Genomic DNA, 19,255 nt, shown 5'->3' with positions numbered 1-19,255 from the left:
CCAACCCTATTCTCCCTGCTGAACATCTTCCCCACTCTTGCTCCCCACTCTTTCTTAACGCGGGAAGCACTAAAGGATCTGGACTTCCTCATCCTTGTAGGAGTGTTGCCTGCAGCAGCTCCACACCATCATCAGGATAGTATTCAGAAAAACAGAGACACAAACAATGACCTAGAGATTTAAATGAGAGTGGTTTCTAAAGAAAGATGAAAACCATGTTCACATTCCTCCCCCTTTGTCGCACTGCAAGGAACACGGGGGCTGGGGCTGCTTTCTTTTCCGCACTTACACCTGCCAAGCTTTTATCAAAATAGTCTTTGGAAAGAAGGCTCTTCATTGGACCTGTGGTCTGTACTGCACAAAGGGTTTCTGACAAACAAGATGCCTTCATAAAACTAGGAGAAATTAAAACCTCAAAATGAAGACAAATTATAGACAATGGAGATCCACAGAGTGAGGCTCTAACTTATTCCTTGGGTTTGGTACCATTCTTGAACTCCTGAAGCTGTATGTGTCTGGTTTGTGATATTAGCACTGTCATTGCTATTCCCTTATGCAATATTCATAGCTCCTTGATAGCTATCGTTCATGCTGTCCATTAAGCCATTTTATTTGACAGATTTTCTCTTAAAATAGCGTATGGTTTCAAAAGTGTGTTAACAAATGGAAATGAAAATAAAATAAAAATAATAAAATAGCCAAGGTGATCTGAATAAAAGAAACTGTAGAGGTCAAAGATCTGAAACAGTCTGGAAAGAGCTTTAAAAAAATTGTAAAAACAGACAAACAACTGTTAAATAAATACTAAATGTTATTTAGTAATTTATGTTATTCAATAATTATTCACTTTCCTCAAATTATCATGTATATATTTTCCTAAAAGTTTTAATTTTTCTTTACTCAAATACCTATTAATTCTATATACAAAGAAGAGGTTGTAAATAAATAATAATGATCATGAATATCCCTTCAAAGTACATATGTAATTAAAAAAAAGATTTGGCTACCTAAGACAGAAATATTAATAATCTTGAAATAAAAACCTCATCTTCTATGCAGTTCCGCAATCACAATTAGAAAATAGCCAATCTGCTACAAGTTTATATGCAATAAAATTGAGGGACTTTAATGGGAAAAGACAAAATGATAATTTATAACATGGCTCACAATAAATCAATGTGCTGCTATTTCTCAGACCTGTAAAACTGGTTTAGCTATTATTATAACCTCTATCAAGGATTAAAGGTCTGACTACAAAGAGAAAGAGCTTTCTGAAATTAACTTTGGGAACAGAACACCAACTAATGTCATCAGAGGTTTTCTTCTGTTTATCTAGTGGTCAGGACAAGTAATTGGATCCATTTCATCACATCTAAACTTGCTCTTTGTGTGACAGATAAAAATGAACATATTATCTCTGGATATTTTACTTCCACATTCAATTAAATTAAATGAAAACATTGCTTAAGTCGTTTATACAAAGGCTTTTTATTCTGATAAGGTTTTTTGCATGTCATAATGAATCCACTGAGACTTCCTGAAGGCAGGAGAAACAGCAGTATGATTTTAGTACGAAAATATCAGAAAAGGGTAAAAATGGGGCTACGGTGTTTAAAAATATAGATAATAAAGCAGCTGATCTATGGAATTTCTTTGACTCTTTCTTTCAGAAATCTTCCTAGACAAGGGAATCTTCTACATATTCACTGCTTTTAAGATTACTTTTTTATATTCAAACCAAAGATTTTGCCATTATTGAGACTCCTCCAACGGAAAAAAAAATTCTCAGCCCATCTTTCTCATACTGGACTGCATTACACAGTCCTCTTCTGACGCCTCACACAACCATCTCCAACTGTGGACATTCCCACGGGGGTCTGAGCAAGGGAAAAGACCATCATCTGTGATAGGATCACTCTTTTTCAAATACTTTCACGTAACACAAAAAGTTGGAAAACCAAGTTTATACTCATAAATCAGATTCTGCAACAAAAGGAACCCAATATCTTCTTTTGCTTCAGAGAGAAAAATAATAAATCATCAAGGAAGACCACTGAGGTCCAAGGAAATGAAGATTGCTAGCCTATCTTGATAGACATGAAGGAGGAACTTAAATCTTTAAGTGAAAACATAACTAATTTGCTGGAGAAGGAGGTGCTGGAATGTCATAAATTCTGCTTGTGATCGGAAGTGACATTTTGGTGTGGTTTGTAGACAACAAGTCAAAACATGTTCAGGTATGCTGTTCTGAATTGTTCCAGCACAAAATTACCGCTGAGTGAAAACACAAGAGAAAAGAATTCTTTCCTGTTCCTAATCTTTCTTAACCTGCTGTTGTGCTATCTAACAAAATATCACGGTTACATCAAATCTTTGTGAATGTTCTTAATTTAAAAATTAAAGAAGTATTAACGATCTACTGTTTCTGTATTAGGTCCAGAGCCTTTAACTGGACAGGCTAACACATGTGATGGAAAACTTTTTTTGTGGTATTTCAGATATGAACAAAGCCACAAAGAAACTGAATATCTGAAAGGAGTTCTTACAAGATTTACAACACTATTTCTTTAAACCAAAATGCTTGGCAATTTGGAGATATCAATATCCATATTTCAGAATACTTGTTTGTATTGCAATCCTCTGATCAACAATAGCAAAAAAATTTTTTTTTCAAGAAGACAGGTAAATAAATCATGAACCAACAGTAAAATCAGGGATAAAGACAGAAACCATCAGGTGAAATAAAAATAAGAACAGTATAGAAAAATGCAAAACCACTACAAGAATAGCGTCTAGAAGGCACATAACCTAATTGCTGTTTGTTTGACCAAGAGAAAGAAGAAAGTTTAAACTGGCTTTCTGATACTGCATTTCATAATCTTGTATAACTGACCATAAAGCAAAGAGCTAAACACAGAGGGATCCACTTCATATCATGCCACCATTTTGCTTGAGTTTGAATATAACAGCACAGGCATTATCTCTAACGTGACAGCAGATGATACCTGCATAACAAACTCTCGACGGCGAGGCATTCCTCTCTCTGAAAGAAGAACATACTCTGGCTCCTTCTCCTTTTTGGCCTGTTGGATCTGAGCCAGACGACTGATGGGATTCATTCCTTGACCATATTCTGGTCCAGTCTAAAACAGGTTTAAAAGAAAGAACCTTTATTTCACCATATATCCATACAACTATTATGCTGCTTCAATAAATCATTTACGAGGGTTACCTCTTCTTTAATACTCCCTTTGAGAGAAGTAAATCTCTTCCCATCTTCTGATCATGAGACAGAAGATAAGAATCCTCAAGCTCAAAACTGCTTCACATAACATGCACCTATTGTCTGCCACTGTTGCAGGCAGCGTACATACCTAGCATCTGTAAGCTGCGAAAACCCTCATCTATATATGGAGGTCCTATGGGGATGGATGAAAATTAGCAGATTCATCAATCAATTATATCTCAATGCCCTATTTCTATGACCCTTCCCCCTAACCCTTTAAAATAGATTGCTACAATGCTGGAACATGCAGTACGCTAAGAAGAAGTGGGATTTACATGGGGACAAAAAAGATTTGCCATATAACAAGGAAGCCGCCTCTCTCAGCCTTCCTTCCCAGCACTCCTGACTTCCATCCTACAATGTAACTAAAGGTGTGGAAGGTTTACTCTCTTTGCATGTCATAGGAATTCACCCTGAAAATACTTTTACGTAGTGAAGCCAGAGAGGAGTATCTCCAATAGCTAGAAGTGTTGTGAGCCACCCACAAAGTATTTCAAATGCTTAACAGACAATAATCCTCACAATAACATATCGAAATGTAGGGTTGGTGGGGGAATTGATCTGATGGGGTTTTCAAAAGGATGGAGAGACAGGTCTGTCCAAGGTTACAGAGACAGGTGAAAGCCTACAATCCTTACAAGCTATCTAGTTCTGAAACCCTTTTAATATGTTATTACTCACATGGCAAATGCTCTCTCAAAGCAAATAGCTATGAAAATATTTGTTTGTAGATCTTAAGGAGAAGAAATTAAGACCCAAAAATATTTATCTGAAGTCATATATAACTGATTTATATACCATAACACAAAGAATAAACTTGCAAATGTAAATGGCATGTGAATGTAGGATTGTTTTTATGTTATTAAGATATTCCTTTTTCATGAAGCCATCTGCAGGATAAGAAAAGATCAGCAGTCATGCTTGTCTGAGCTTCTCAAATAAGAACAAACAAGTGGTCCAGAACCCAAAGAGTTGATCAGCAACTGAATGCAAAGACCAGAGAGGGATATTATATTAAGAAAGCTGTGCAGCAGATCCTTCATAGAGTAACTGCTGGAAGATGTAGGTGAAAGAATTAAGACAATGTCATGCACAAGGGCAGCTGTGTGGGCAAGGAGCCAGGCAGAGACAAAATGCAGAGCAGGCTAAATAAAGTGCAGGCCATAAGACATAGACTCATAAATATATATACAAATAAAAAGAACTATTGTTGTCACTTTTTTTGATTCTCAAAACATGCGCAGGTTAAAAGAAACTGACACACTGAAAGCATTTCAGAAGTTTGGATATTAAAAAAATAAAAACTTTCTACATATCCAGGTTATTTTGGCTATTAACATCTCTTTCTAACATGGCCAACTTTGGATAATTCCATTTAAGATTGTAGTGTAAATGGTATATGGTAATACAAGAGATTTTTACATTATTATATCCTTAGCATCTTTCTTGAGAAAAACTTTCCAAAATGAGACAGCCAGAGCCAATAGCCTTTCTAGATCTTGCAGCTTTAAAGCTGCATTAATGCTGATGGTTTTCCATTCAATAATTTTTTAGGATCATTTTTCCTATAAGTTTTTGAGAATTAGATCCCCAGAATTTCAGTAGGAGCCAGGTATCTAATTAATCCAGGTTTTTTTTGAAAAATCACTCATTCTGTTTTGAAGGCAAATGAAAAGAGGAAGATGATGAAGTAAGTCCTTTGTACATTTTGCAATCCTAGTTTTGCACTCTCCAAAGTATTTGCTTATTTTAGATGGCTTTTCTGTTGGCTGCTCCTGCAGAACTCTGCACTCAGTGTACTCGGTATACAGATTTCTAATGGTCATATTTTTGTTAAAATAAGTACCGATTTACTTATTTTTATAGCCTATCAATGTAAAACTCAATGAGGACTGAGTTCAAGCCATACCGGTATAACGCTGTCCAGCCTAACATAATGCAAGCCGTGGACATAATAGAAGTCAGATAAATTGAAAATCTTTTTTTTTTTTTAACTAACAAGAGGCAAATACAGAAAAAGAGATGAAATTTAGGTCCTAAAACTATATTCTGAAGCACAGGTTTTGGACATGTCTTTTCCTGCAATTCTAGTCTCAAGGTTCCTGATCCGCATAATATGGGACAAAATTGACTCTAACACCAGAGAGAAAGCGCGCAACCCTCCACCATTATTTACACTGACCTAAAATGAGTATGAAAGGCTATTAATGTGTCCTTATGTACACCTAAATGACTATCCAACATACCAGACAATAGAAAATCATGTACAAAGAGTTTAACTACTTTCTCACAAAAGCATATTTCCTAAAATAAAATGAAGTGTAGTGGATCTTGGCCACTTTGAAAGCCTCGTCTTCTGCACTGAACAGACAACAAGCTAATCTGATTAGTTGTTCAGTGTTGAGACTAGGTGGTGATGCTTCATAAATATATGGACACTATGTGGCTGCTTTTGTTAGATCATTTGGAAGACTAATTACTTCAGGTGACCCTTTGGTTTTGTATGAGTTTAGGATGAGTAGACAAACCAGGGCTAGTCATCACAGACTGACTGAATTGTAGAAGTAGCAACATATCTACTGCCACCAAGAATAAAAGCACCATTTAAGAAACTTGAGATCACAAGAATCCAGAGCCTCTAAAGGAAGCCTCATCAGTGCAGCAAGAAGCATATTAATATCCTCTGAGACAGGGCATGTTTAATGGTGGGATGGTTCAAAGTCCACCAGTCCTCCATGTTTCCAGTCAATTTTCTATCTGTATTTGAGAGCTAAAGAGCATTACCAAACACAGGCACATGAAACAAAAAAAGTATTGTCCCTTGGCGCTTGACAAGTGACACACTAGGCTGAGATGTCAACATACTCTTGGCCTTCTTTCAAATCTTTCAAAAATCAAAACAAATTGAAGCTGAAGTGGCAAAACTCCCGAATCTAGCTCCACGAGGGGAGGAAGATGGACTGTGCACCATTTCCCCATATATCTACTATTTCATATATCTCTCCCCTTCTTCAAGCTGAGGAGGGGGGAAAACACCAGGGAGAGAACCGCCATATATGCTAGTAGGGCCTCTCAGAGGAGATGATGCTAAAAATTTACATGGCTGTACAGAGCTAGCTGCTTGAGGTTTTGATCCTCCATTAGAATTGAACCAAACCCCTGAAAACTTCAGTGATGTGAGCTCGGTTCTTAAGCCGCGGACCTTACAAGCCATTATGTTTGAGAATTTCACAGCGTTCTCAGAATTTAAAAAAATAGAGGCATATTAGCACAGGCAAACAAGTAACAGTATCAACAGAAAATGACAAATAAGCCTTTGCTGATTTAAAATCCGAGTAACTCTGTTACTTTCTGAGCAAACATTCTTAATTCTGTCAAAGGCGGACACGTACCTTCAATATTGTTTTTGGACGTTTTTTAAAGTAAAGTTTTGGTTTTTCAATCACAGGAAGCGGAGGAAGTTTCTTAAGTTCTTGTAGGACAGCCATTGCAGCACGTTTCTTTGAGAGTTTCTTACTGTTGCCTTCTCCTTCTGCAGTGAATTCTCCTACTGTAACTCGTGTAACAAAGCTCTTCATGTGAGGAGGTCCACTTTCTTTAATCACCTTTTAAGCGAAAGTAACATTGAGTCAAATCACCCTACAAGAATATAACTTAATGTTTGGATCTCTGCAATGTACTTACTACTAATGCAGTTTTCCTGCTAATTGAAAGCATCAGATGGGTTTTCATAAAATCTGGACAAGTATTAATGACAGTACTGGGTTTGAGGACAGAAAATTAAGGCTAACTATATAAAGCAAATCTAACCATCATATTCAGTGTTTCACACAAAACACAGTAGACCTATATTTTCAAAAAGATCTATACAATAACACAATACACAACAATAATGCATATTTAAACCAAGGCTGCTGTTTTTTTCCTTGCAAGGTGCTTCATGTACTAAAGAAATTCAATTCATGAAGGTCTACCAGGCTTTGACTATTTCTTTACATAAAACATACTCAAAGCTTTATTTATATGGCATTGCTTCAACCCGTTCGTAATTTTTTTCTATTATCATTAAAACATAGGATGTTCACATATGGTCCCAAACTCCAGTCTTAAAGGTCCATATTTTTATGCCATCCTAGCTGCAGGCAGCACGCCTGCTCTCAACTCTTACCTTGCCAGAGTACACAATCAGGGTGATACCCCATACATTAAAAAGGCTGCCACAGTCTTGCCTCCACGACTCTCAGCTGTCCCTCCCAACAGTACCAAAAGGAACTATCAAAAGAGCCACCATAACTCACACAAAAGCCAATCAGTTCTGAAAAGTTTCATTTATTCATTCCCTTCCAAACATATTCAGGACGACAATGAGAAAACCCATTTGAAGTACTTCTCCACTATTAAAAGTTACAATAATTTGGGAAAAAATGAAGTTCTGAATGCTGTACCTTCCTTTAGGTTTTTTTCTGTCTTCATTTTTAAACACACACACACACACACACACACACACATCTCCTTGTAGGAGGCTATACTGTTGGGATGCACTCACCAACAACTCCCAGCACTGCAAGTGCTAAGATAGCCATCTCTTCCTGTATGCACCGTTTACTGGTCTGGATAATGTCTATGAGGAATTAGAGACCTCATTTGGGAAAAGGTTCAGTTATTTTGTTTGATGGGCGGAAGCAGCTACCTAATTTAATCTTTGTTACATGTAATGTGTATAAGGAGACATTAGAGCATCTGACAGGCACCTCTTTGTATTATCTTCAAAATCAATACAAATACATATTTTTTCAGTAGGTGCAATTATATCAAACCATTTGTTGAAGAAGTATAATGCCTGAGTGCAAAGGAATTGAGGTAAAGGTGCTAGGGACTTCTTGATGTAATAGTTATATTTTTAATGGGCTGAAACCTTCACCCTTAATATTATTACAACATGTTTTATATTAAAGTTCTTTTTATCAAGGTCATGTCCCTTGCATTATTTAGTTTTGCTGTTACACTGTAATGAGGTCTCCTTAGGCTTGTATTTCTTTTTTAAGCTCTCTTTTTGTGGCAACTTCACCCAGCAAATACAATTATCACAGCATATATCAATAAAAAGACACAAAATGAAAATTAACAGACAACTTTGTCCGCATTTTCCCAGAATAAGACGACATCTGCGCCAGCGTGGGATTGTTCTGTTGTAGTCCAGGAGTGTTCCCACTCTAAGATTCCAGGTAATAATTTCAGAAGCGTTTTCAAGATTGCCTCACTTGAAAGTTGCCCACTAGTGCTTCACCGGGTGAGAAGGCAGCAGCGCTTTCGAGGCACTGACCCACGCTGAGCCATGGGAAGCTGCACTGCCTGCACCACAGCTGGGATGAGCCCAGCACCAGGATCTCCGGCTCTCAGGCACAGTTGGGCTTCGTATCAGTGCTGAACACCTTCATCGCACTGCCGTGTTTCCCACTGTGTTTTAAAGGTGTATCTTAATCCATCCCTGTACATTGCTATCCAAGTATTACAACACATTGGCTGTAAAACATGGCTAAATTAACCTTACTAAGGTCCTTAATTTTTATGTGGTCTTACTAATACCATTATATAGGTGTTTCTACTTACATGCAATATAATGTATTAATAAAATATACAAGAATTTCTATACTGACCAGATGAAAAAGGACAAAATAACTTGCTTAAGAAATACAATTTCTGAGTTCCTAAAATATGAGTTTTATATAAGTTTTCTCATATATATATATAAATGCACACAAATATATATATGAAAAAGAATGTTAATACAAAACCAGATTATGTTTTCATGTACATGAAAATATATTTCCTAATATAAAACTAATGTATTCCGGTGTGTTTTTTATCTTTTAAACTTTTAAGTATGTGACACAAGGTAAAGAATTGCCTGGAAAACATTCAAAACTGTTTCTTTGTTAGTGTGCAAATGAAAAAAAGTCTGTGTTGTCAATGCAATGAACCCCATAGGATTCACATGGGATCCGAATCAAGCTAAACATCCAAATTTGGTAAATTAGCAAAAAAAATATTTACCTAACAACATTTTTGGTTAACCCTAGATTTTAGATCTTTTTACTCCACATGATTTCAAACACTTGTGCTATAAGCCTAGGGCCAGAAAACACTACAAAGAAATTCAGTCTTTGCTATCCAAGAACACTATATGCATTAGTACATTAAACTATTTCCTCAGTTGAAAGATACAACCCGTGGACCAAATCACGGCTAATTTAAAGCTGAGAATTTGATTAACGATGACAGTTCAATACACTTTTCTTTTTCTGTTCCACTGATTTAAAGAATAACTCCAGCAAGAGAAAACACATGGGGCCAAAACACATCTAAGGTCAAGTTACATCTAGAGTGAATTTGGCTCAACTTAATGAATCATGCTGACAAATGAAAAACAGCAGTACGATTACAATGAAAGAGCAAAGCTGCTTCAATTATTAATGAGACTCCAGGTAGAAAATTCAAAAGATTATGACAAGATTAAACGGACATAAAAAAATAATAGAGGAGACAAAAAGCAGGTCAAGAAAAACATGTCACCTACATCCATGATTATTTAGAAATGTTAAAACACCAATATATTTCCATGTGCTTGTGCGGGCAGACATACCAGATTTTCCCAGTTAAAAAAAAAAAAAAAAAAAGAAGTCTGGATGTTTTATTAAAACTGGAGTGAAGAAGGGTGACCATCACGCAAAACCCGAGTGAGAGCTACTCAGTATGTCAACCATCCAATCTGAAAGCCTTAACCCCCAGGAGAGCAGGAGCTAGACGGGTGTGAAACTTCCTGCTGAGAACTTGCTCAGTCTCCCAGAGTCAGCAATTTGGTCTGTTCCTGGTTCAAAATACAGAATATCTCTGCCTCACTGTGATAAGACTGGGACACAAGAAACTGCAATTCTTTTTCCCAGCAGAACACTAGAAGGGGATGGAGGGGCAGAAAATTTGCCTGTTGTATTGAGAATATTATTGCATTTGCTACCGTAAAGAAAGAACACTCCAATCTAGAGAAAAATGCTGAAAATAAAACAACAATCTGAAACACCCCAACATGTTCTAATACCTGAAGCCGTTGACCTCAGTTACATCTTCTAGGCTCACCCAACTCCTTACTGCCAAAAAGAAGTCGGAAATAAAAAACATATATGTTTCAAGAGAACAAAATAAAGTAAGATTTTAGCCTACTGCAAAGGAGGGAGTAAGAAGCAAAATGACCATTTTACAGCTATTCTAACAATTCCTACAGCAATTGGTTTTGTATCCCTCCTTAAAAATTGTTCCTCGAGAGTCCCACGAATACCTTAGAGGAGTTGCATTTTGACTTAAAAGTTGATGAATAAAGGCTAGTTAAGGATGCACCAGTGAGAAGTATGGAGTAAAGCTTGTTCTTTGTTAGAATTGAATGCTTTTATTTTAGTTAATGATTTAATAGATAGTAATTCCTTATAACTCGTCCTGAAGTTCCTAGGCAATTAAAACTAGCCATATTACACGAAGCAGGATAGACAGAAGAAACCCACAGGGTTCTGCACGCTCTCCCTATTTTCCATCCCTTGTGCAATTCTGAGGACATGTTTACATAGAACTTTACATATCTTTATCACCATTACTTAGTTGCATAACACAGCACTGTTGGAACATTGGCTAAAGCTTCATCAGATGAAGAAAAGGCAGATCATTTTATAGCTATTGCACAAAAAAAAAAAAGGATAGCTTTGATGCCTGCCTGGAATAACACAAAATCATTTGTAAATAAAATCTTATTAGAAACATCAGATCCTGGGGATTACCCATAATTGCTTAGCAGTTTTATTGAAATATAAGCCAGTACTAAGTTCAATCAAAACTCTATTTAAGAATGTCACCTTTACTTAGATGTAAAGGCAGGAAATAACACAAAACCTGTCAGGAGAGCAAGAAACTGTCTTTTTTCAATGTTGTTAACATTCTTTGGCAAGTGACACGTTACACTTTTCCTGTACTAAGTATCTCTGCCTTCATTCTCTCCTTACTAAATGCTCTCCCTTAAATAAGCTGAAACACAGGAATGAAGTTAAGAAGACATTCAAAGCACTATCCCTCTTTTCTCTCCAAGCTATTCTGTGACCCATGACCATTCATGTCCTTGTATTTTAGTGTATTGATTTGTATGGAACTATTCCAAATACTTTCAAATACTTAAGGTAGAAAATGACATGTGAAAACCGAAACATCAATTATGAGCTTCCTTTTTGAAACACAGGCATGTGTTTCCATTATGTCTGATCTTATATAATGAGTTATGTTCTTTCCACGTAGTTGCAAATTGATACACCAATACCCCCAGACACCCCAGTTTTATCCTCAAGATTTTACATTCTCTTAACTTTCTAATTAGTCTATATTACATAGACCATATAGACGAAGCACATACGTGTTTGTTATACTGAGGGATTCCTTAGTCAAAAACAATATTCTTGGTCTTTGGCTCTCTTTTACCTACCTTCTGAGAGATTTCTCAGATTTCTAAGAACATCCAAATAGCTCATTTAACATTGGCCAATTCATGGATATGGGCCAAACACGTGAGTAAACTGCATACAGCACACTCTAAGGCATGCCACAGCATAATTTATTTTTTTGGCATGTAAATATGTGCCTATACTTCAAAAGGAGAAAGCGCTGGAGAAAATGGCCATCACCAGTATAGGCACTACCCACATCCTTCATATATACTCAGTTTAAATGTAAAACAAAAAGTAAAAAAATAAAACTTTAAAGACCTACTTACATTAGCATTTTCTGCATTAAAAAAAAAAAGAAAAAAAAAAAACAGCTTGAAAGTCTGGTGGTTCCTACCACAACAACGTTAGATTTTTACAACCAGTTTGTGTAAGAACTTTCTCATCGGAAAAATTTTCCTGTTACTGTCACTCATTCTCCTGTAGTTAGTTCATTGATAGCATTGGAGCTATTCTAAATATTCTTTATTACTTAAGGTAAACAAAGGTGTCAGAAGCAGGTTCATAGATAATATCATATGAAATGAGAAAAAAAAATCATGAAAGCTTAAGTAGAGATAGGTAAGGAGTCAAACAGCTTGGAAGATGCTCATGACTTTCTGAAAAGATCACATCAGATTTTGTAGTTCATGAATGCCTGCAGTTAAAGCAAAGAATTTGGCTGACTGTTTTGAAGTTTATTGCAAATCAGATGGAGTGTGGCTACTGATTCTAATCCCATAGCACTATACAGAAGATGCTTGAACTGTCTTTCCACCATCCACTTGTTTGCAAACAAATATTAGGTCTCTCATACTTCTGAATAAGCATCTAGTTTAATAGCAAAAATTCAGTGTCTTAGACTCTGATACACTGCCAATTTTTTTTATTTATAATTTGCATGAATTTAAATGTCATATTCATAATGTATTAATACTAGTAACTGTGTTGTGTTTTAGTGGCACTTTTTTTTTAATACTTTCTTAGCAAACAGATATGTAACACATACCTCAAAACTGACAGGTATATTGCGCTTCAAAGCAATTTCAAACACTACACTGATCTCAGACTTGTTTGCATCTTTATCTTCTTCTGATTCTTTTCCTGTTTCTCCATTCTGAAAATGAAGAATACATAATCATATTACAATTTTTAGAAGATGAAAAAATATAATATGCTTCTCCCCCAATTTCTCAAAGACTGTTTTCTCCTGTCATGCTGTAAATCAGCGTTTGTACATCCATCTCAGCACCCCATTATCAGACACCCGCTGACCGTGAAGCCATATATAATGCATTTATACTTCATATTAAAGGAACACATACACATTAATTTATAAATTAAAGACAGATGGCAAAATAACTTCTATGGATTTTAGTCTTATTAATGACATGGATAATAATAATCTGAATAAACACTTCTTGTATCGAACATGAGGACCAAACAGATCCTTTGACCTGTTTCTCAGTCTCTCTGTGGGTACCCCTTCCAAGCAAGGAAGAAGTGTTCTGTACTTCTTGAAAAGTACAGAAGACTGTACTTCTCTCAGAAGAAATTCAGTGAATCACCCCCACGCTTTGACTGGGTCACCAGGTTGCAGGTGTCCTCAGCAGGTCCAGCTGGTTAATGGCCCCTCCATCGACTTCCCTCTGGGAGTTATGACCAGTGTGAAAAGGTAGTGACAGAGAACAGTTTGCACAACACAGAACATTATTTATTTATCCATAGGAACATAACAAACAGAGAGGCTAAGAGATAAAACAACAAAAGGCACATGCAAACATTATCCTGCCTAAAATTCAGCTTTGCTTTGCACTTTAGGTAAGTCATATTTTTCTCAGACAACCACCAGCATGGGCATCAGTCAAAGAGTTACCGCCTTCTGCAACTGCTACCTTTTGGTGTTTGTCCCCCAGGCCACATCTTCCTTAGTTCTCAGAGGTTTCACTTTCAGCTACTTTCAAACCGCAAAGCCCTGAATGTTTCAAACTGGGATCTCTCAACAACTATGTAACCTTGGCCAGGCTCCTAATTTTTTATTAGTGGAGGTAAACATCAAAGAAACTTGGGCTGAATTAGGTGGATTCCCACAGAGCTCCCATCTTACATAACAAAGTCTGATCTAAATCTTCAGCCACCAGCATAGCTAAAAAATCCAGATACCAGAGTGATAAAATAACATTAAAAAAGCATTACGTTCTTCACATTAACAATGACATTTATCAATCTTTTCTCTACCATTTGTTAATTCTTATTATATTAATCTTTAAGATAACACAGAAACAAAAATGCAGCAGTCGGCTACAGCACACAAACGTGAAGCACTTTTTGTCTCATTAAATGGTTGCAAAATTTTGAGTCTGAAAAAGCAATTTGCATCCCTGACATTGATCTAGAGCTAAATACAAAACAAAAATTTATGAAGTTTATAGAATCTCCTGAAAATAAAGGGTGCAGTGCAAAGCAGTAACAAGGGTAGTTAGAATGAAATTATGTAGGAACTCTAGCTCATGTCATATAATGAAAAGTACCACTGAAATCAAGAATGTAGGTCATTATTTATAGGACAGTCAAAGCATTGATTCAGTGAAGGACTTAGGTTCTACTGAGAAAGATCAACTGAACAGAGTTTAAAGGACAATATTTAAAAGTAAATTATATTTTGGGGATATAAAGAATATAAAAAATAAAGAGTGGGGTACGACTATTCTGTAAAAACCTTAGTGAGAATCTTACTCAGTATTGTATTCAATTAAGTTTGTGTTTTATAAAGGACACTGATAATCTGAAAAGCTGACAAAAAAATCCACAAGGATGAACTACTGATTAGAAAAAACAACTTTACACTGAGACACTATGGAAACAATCAGTCCTGTAAAAAGATTCACAATTACTTAAGCATAATCTGTAAATGTATATGGGGGAGAGATTTTTGGCATGTGTTTGTTACATTTAGCAAAGATACGAAAATACCAATTAGAAAGAAAATGAAGCTAAGCGAATTTAGAAGAAATACCTTGCAAATTATCTTTTAAATGGGGAATAATCAATCACTGGCATAATTTACATAAAATAATATAAAGCCCACTGGACTGTCACTAAGCCTTTAAGTTAAGAATTTTTAGGTTTTCTAGCTATACTCTAGCTTAACCAGATACGTAGTCTAACGTAGAAATTACTGTTTAAAATTTCATTATTAATACAAGCGCATCGGTCCAGAAAATCCCCGATTGTCCCTTCTGCCCTTACAACTTCAATCCTTGCATATTTTCCACCACACACAGCAGAGAGCTTAACCATGAGTGGAGACTAGGGAGGATCATAGACTTTAAGGCTTAGACCTTAGTACTGAGCAATAAAGTTTCAAGCCTTAGTCATATGACTTCCCTAAGGAAGATAAAATATGTTCAGGAGTGTCTCAAGTACTTTGGATTTAAATTTGATCCTCATTCCACAACTGACACTTTAATTGTAAGGCCTTTCTTAGCCTCGCATCTATGAGACAGCAGAGGTGCTTTGGCAGACACACAATAGCTCTTTTATGAAAGCGGGTTCACATGCACCTGTAACCCTGCCCTGTTTGCTGATTGCTTCTTGTGTCTGGTCACCTTATGCTCTTCTACACATTTGTGCAATGAAGTATTAAGATGGCAATATTCCTCTTCAACAGTTTAATATGGATAAAAAAAATGTACCCTTAACTAAGTTTAGAAAAAAAGGGAAAAAAAGGTTCTCTTGAATGAAAGAAGAATATACAGAAGCCTGCATTAAGCAAACACGGTTACGAAGGCCAAAAGGTAAAGCCATGTATTTACTGCACTACATTCCATGGATCTCATTCCAGTGAATTTCACTGAGTCACTAATGGGATGCAGGGCTAGATCGGTACCAGCACCTCTGTCCTCACCCCCCTCCCTGCTCTCATTGGAAGCACAGTGGCAGTGACTGGGGGAGAAAGAAGCTCAATCAGTCATGTAATTGAGGCCAGCCAGACTCTAATGCGTACTGGCTCTGATGCACGCATGATGTCTGAGGAATGGTGAATCAATCATCTTCCATGGTGGACCCAAACAGGTCAGTTCTGCTGAAGAAAGCAGAGTTTTACTGAGCTGGACCATGTCCTGTGCTAAGGACACATCCCACCACTGCATAGCAGCCCTGCGTTCACTTCACACGACCAGCAGCAGGGAGGAGCCTGAACCTTGGCACCATGAAGCCCTTAAACTCTACTTCAACCAACCTCTAGTTCTCTGGAGAGCTAGACTTAGCTCCACACGATGCAGCTCTTTGTACTCCATCATGACTTAGGCATAGTGTCACCTCCAGCCTTCTCCAGTCACCCACAACTCTAACCCATGAAGTGACAGAGATGTTTCTTCATGACTAGCCCGCAACCAGCTCCCTTTACCCTCAGCATGACCAAGCCACAGAGGTTTTCCTGACTGAGGACTCGATGCGGTCTCCTGTTCACAGACACCTGCTCTGGAGATCCCACAGTATCCCAAGTGGTCTTCGACTGCTGCACCAGAAACTCACAGTGCTCCCACAGGTCTGGTGAGTACTATATGAATGTCTCAGCTAATCTACAGTATTGTCTCCTGAGAAGTCTTCCCTATTATTCTCATAGCTAACTGTGGATTTGATTCAGTTTACATATATAACTTATGGTCGTGAAGAGAAGAATGAAGTTACTTCATTAGCTCATGAGAAAGACAACACTACAGCATGCTACAAGAATTTAGGAAACTCAATTTGCCATGACTACATCTTCTAAAAGCCTACACATCCTAACAGACACTGATGTAAATAGACGCTAAATAGAGCCAATTAAGCAAGAATGTTAATTAAAGATTTTATTACTTTTGGTAGGTAAATTACATATGTACATGGGCTATGAAAACTCGGTATATAAACCAGATACATATCCATGTTACATATATATGAGTTACTTCCATCTACTACTTATTATCCTATGCACTTAGTGGTTTAATCTCCATTCTGGTTAATGGATATCTTGAATTCAAAGATTCTTTTGATAAAATATAATGTTAAACATATGATTTTCAAAAACTAAGAATATGCTGAGCTAAAAATGTGTTTCAATAATATGAAACTCCCACTCAGGTTTGTGCTAAGGATTCATTATCAACCAATACATTTGTCTGGAAACCAAAGGAGAAAGGAAGAGAATTAACAATGAGAAAGGAAACAGGGATTCTTCCTAAGACTTTATATATTCTTTTTTAATAGTTTTCCTGTTTAAAAGAAAAATCAATATTAATTATAGTAAGTGATTTTGAAGTGAATTTCCTGATCCAGAAAAATAATATAGCAAAACAAAAGGGTGAGTAAAACTCTCTTTGAATCAAAAGAAGGACATAAACACAGGGTGAGGCAGAAAGAACAAAGATTTTTTTTAATACGGAAAATTATTTCCATTCTTAAAAAGCAGCTCAAAACTACCACACAAGACACTGAAGGTACTATTAGTAATGTTTTGTACTGTGCACAGGGGTTCAACAGGCATCGTCAGAAAAAAATGTACAAAATAAAAAGATTGTCTCCTTACGCATTTATTTTGGCTTATTTGACAGGGCAATTTTATTATATTTGTCCTTTCAATTTTCAAAGATTATTCTGAGAATAATTTTTCCGTTAAATATTTTTTAAAATACAACACAATGTTTTCATTTTCAAGTAGCAATATACACCACTTACAAACACAGCAGTGAGAAAGCTAGCTGTTTAAAAAGGTACTAAGTGGCTAAAAGCCTAAAATCATCAGATAGGTGACCAGTAGCTGTCAGTGAGCTCCGTCAGGTTCTTAGGTACACTGAGGACAAGTCATTTCAACTGTAAAGATCACATTCATGGCACAACACACATTCAAGATTAATAATTCATTCTCCGTGAAGCTACTGATTAAATGGACATTTTCTCCACTTTTGGTATAATCTTAAATATTTTTTTTATTTTTTATTTTTTACTTCATCATTGTTGACAATCCCATCTTTAAAATGCCTATTTTTTTTGGTTATTTAAGTCTAGTTTCACGTCAGGTTTGCTATTATAAAGAAATAAGACTAACAATTTGTATTGCTTCTCTAATTACTGAGGCTAATATGCAAAAAACACTAAAAATTAAATATTGAAAAAACAGCAATTAAATTGTTCGATTTGGTATCTTAACGTGAAGGTTAGGAACAGCTTTCTGAAACACAAACCTGAGGTAATTTTTCTGGAATAGGTTCATTCTGGAGAGCTTGAAGGGCCTTCATTGCAGCATTATGTCTAGCAGCTTGACGAGTCTTTCCTTCACCAAAAAACTCACTGTTGCCAACAGTTAACTGGACATAGAAAATTTTAGGCACTGGGCAGTGATACCTGGAAAGAAGTCATGAAAAGAAAACAGCAATATAAGTTATGAATTTTAACCATCAATTTTATGTAATATAGAGCAGTAGTTAGGGATACATTATCTTTTCTCACAGAGCAAGAACTAACGCTCAAACACATGACCATTCCTCAGCAAAACCATCAGTAACTCTGATGGCAGCTCCTACGTGCAAAACAGCTCTTCAATGAGCTCTACTATACTTCAGCCCAACAGCCCAGCTCTGCTCCTTTCTTGGGTTGAGTCTTGAGATTAAACCTAAGGAGAACTGAAAGCTCCAGTGGAAGCCATGCCTGGGAGACAACTCCTGTCCCACAGGAAAGTGGCATGGAGGAAGAAGGATTGTGAGGTCTCTCAACTGAAACGTGTCGGCATAGCTCAGCTCTTAGGGACAACAAAAAGCCAGACAGCAGAGAGTGAGGGACCTGGACAATGTACTTCTAGCCTCTTTTTAAAGGTCAAGTATTGAAATTATTGTAGAGGATAAGGAGTTCTCTTCCAAAGCGTGACAGAAGGTAGCGAGAAGCTCTCCTCCAACACTGTAATAGCCAAAAATTTTCCGGGCACTGAAAGAAAAGCAGCAATCACCACCACATTGTTTTCCTTTTTTTTTCTTCTTACAGAAAAATTTCCAAATATAATAGCAGGGTTTGTTCTTCTAAATATGTCTGAAAGGCAGCAAAAGAAAGATAAAGCAAAAAATGGAACATTTTTCTATGAACTGGCACAGCTATTATTCCTCAAAGAATATCTTTATTCATATCATCAACTCCACATCTTTATTTTCCGTAATAAAAATAGCTAATCCAACCCATACTCCCTACCGTGAAACCTGTCTCTCGCTAGTAGTGAATGAAGAAAGAGACGTAATGCCATTCTTGGGTTTGGGTGGTCCTGTCACAGCACTGTGACAACTAAACATAAGAGCTTGTCCACATAGGCAATTTCTACAGAAAAGTATTTCCCCCCCAGACTCAGAAAAAGCAATTCAGCACAGACAACTAGTTCTGGTCACTGTTAAAATTATAATCTTTTAAGAGAACATTTCTGGAAAATCCTCTA

General features: G+C 36.6%; 1 protein-coding gene across 7 annotated transcripts in view; it reads right to left on the bottom strand.

Annotated features, from left to right (window-relative positions):
* STAU2 (staufen double-stranded RNA binding protein 2) overlaps positions 1-19,255 on the bottom strand; it is a 174,203-nt gene that overhangs the window by 99,749 nt on the left and 55,199 nt on the right. For all 7 annotated transcript variants that reach the window (XM_087751507.1, XM_087751473.1, XM_087751517.1 and 4 more), the window contains 4 exons: positions 18,024-18,183; positions 12,809-12,916; positions 6,679-6,891; positions 3,006-3,143 (listed from right to left, as the gene is read on the bottom strand). In XM_087751507.1, the coding sequence (XP_087607633.1) occupies positions 3,006-3,143; positions 6,679-6,891; positions 12,809-12,916; positions 18,024-18,183 (619 nt within the window). The remainder of the gene's footprint in view (positions 1-3,005; positions 3,144-6,678; positions 6,892-12,808; positions 12,917-18,023; positions 18,184-19,255) is intronic.

Source organism: Nipponia nippon, unplaced genomic scaffold (genome assembly GCF_047370975.1).
Source record: "Nipponia nippon isolate SJK-2023a ecotype South Korea unplaced genomic scaffold, ASM4737097v1 scaffold_1, whole genome shotgun sequence".
NCBI lineage: Eukaryota > Metazoa > Chordata > Aves > Pelecaniformes > Threskiornithidae > Nipponia > Nipponia nippon.
This window is presented reverse-complemented; position numbering and strand designations above follow the sequence as displayed.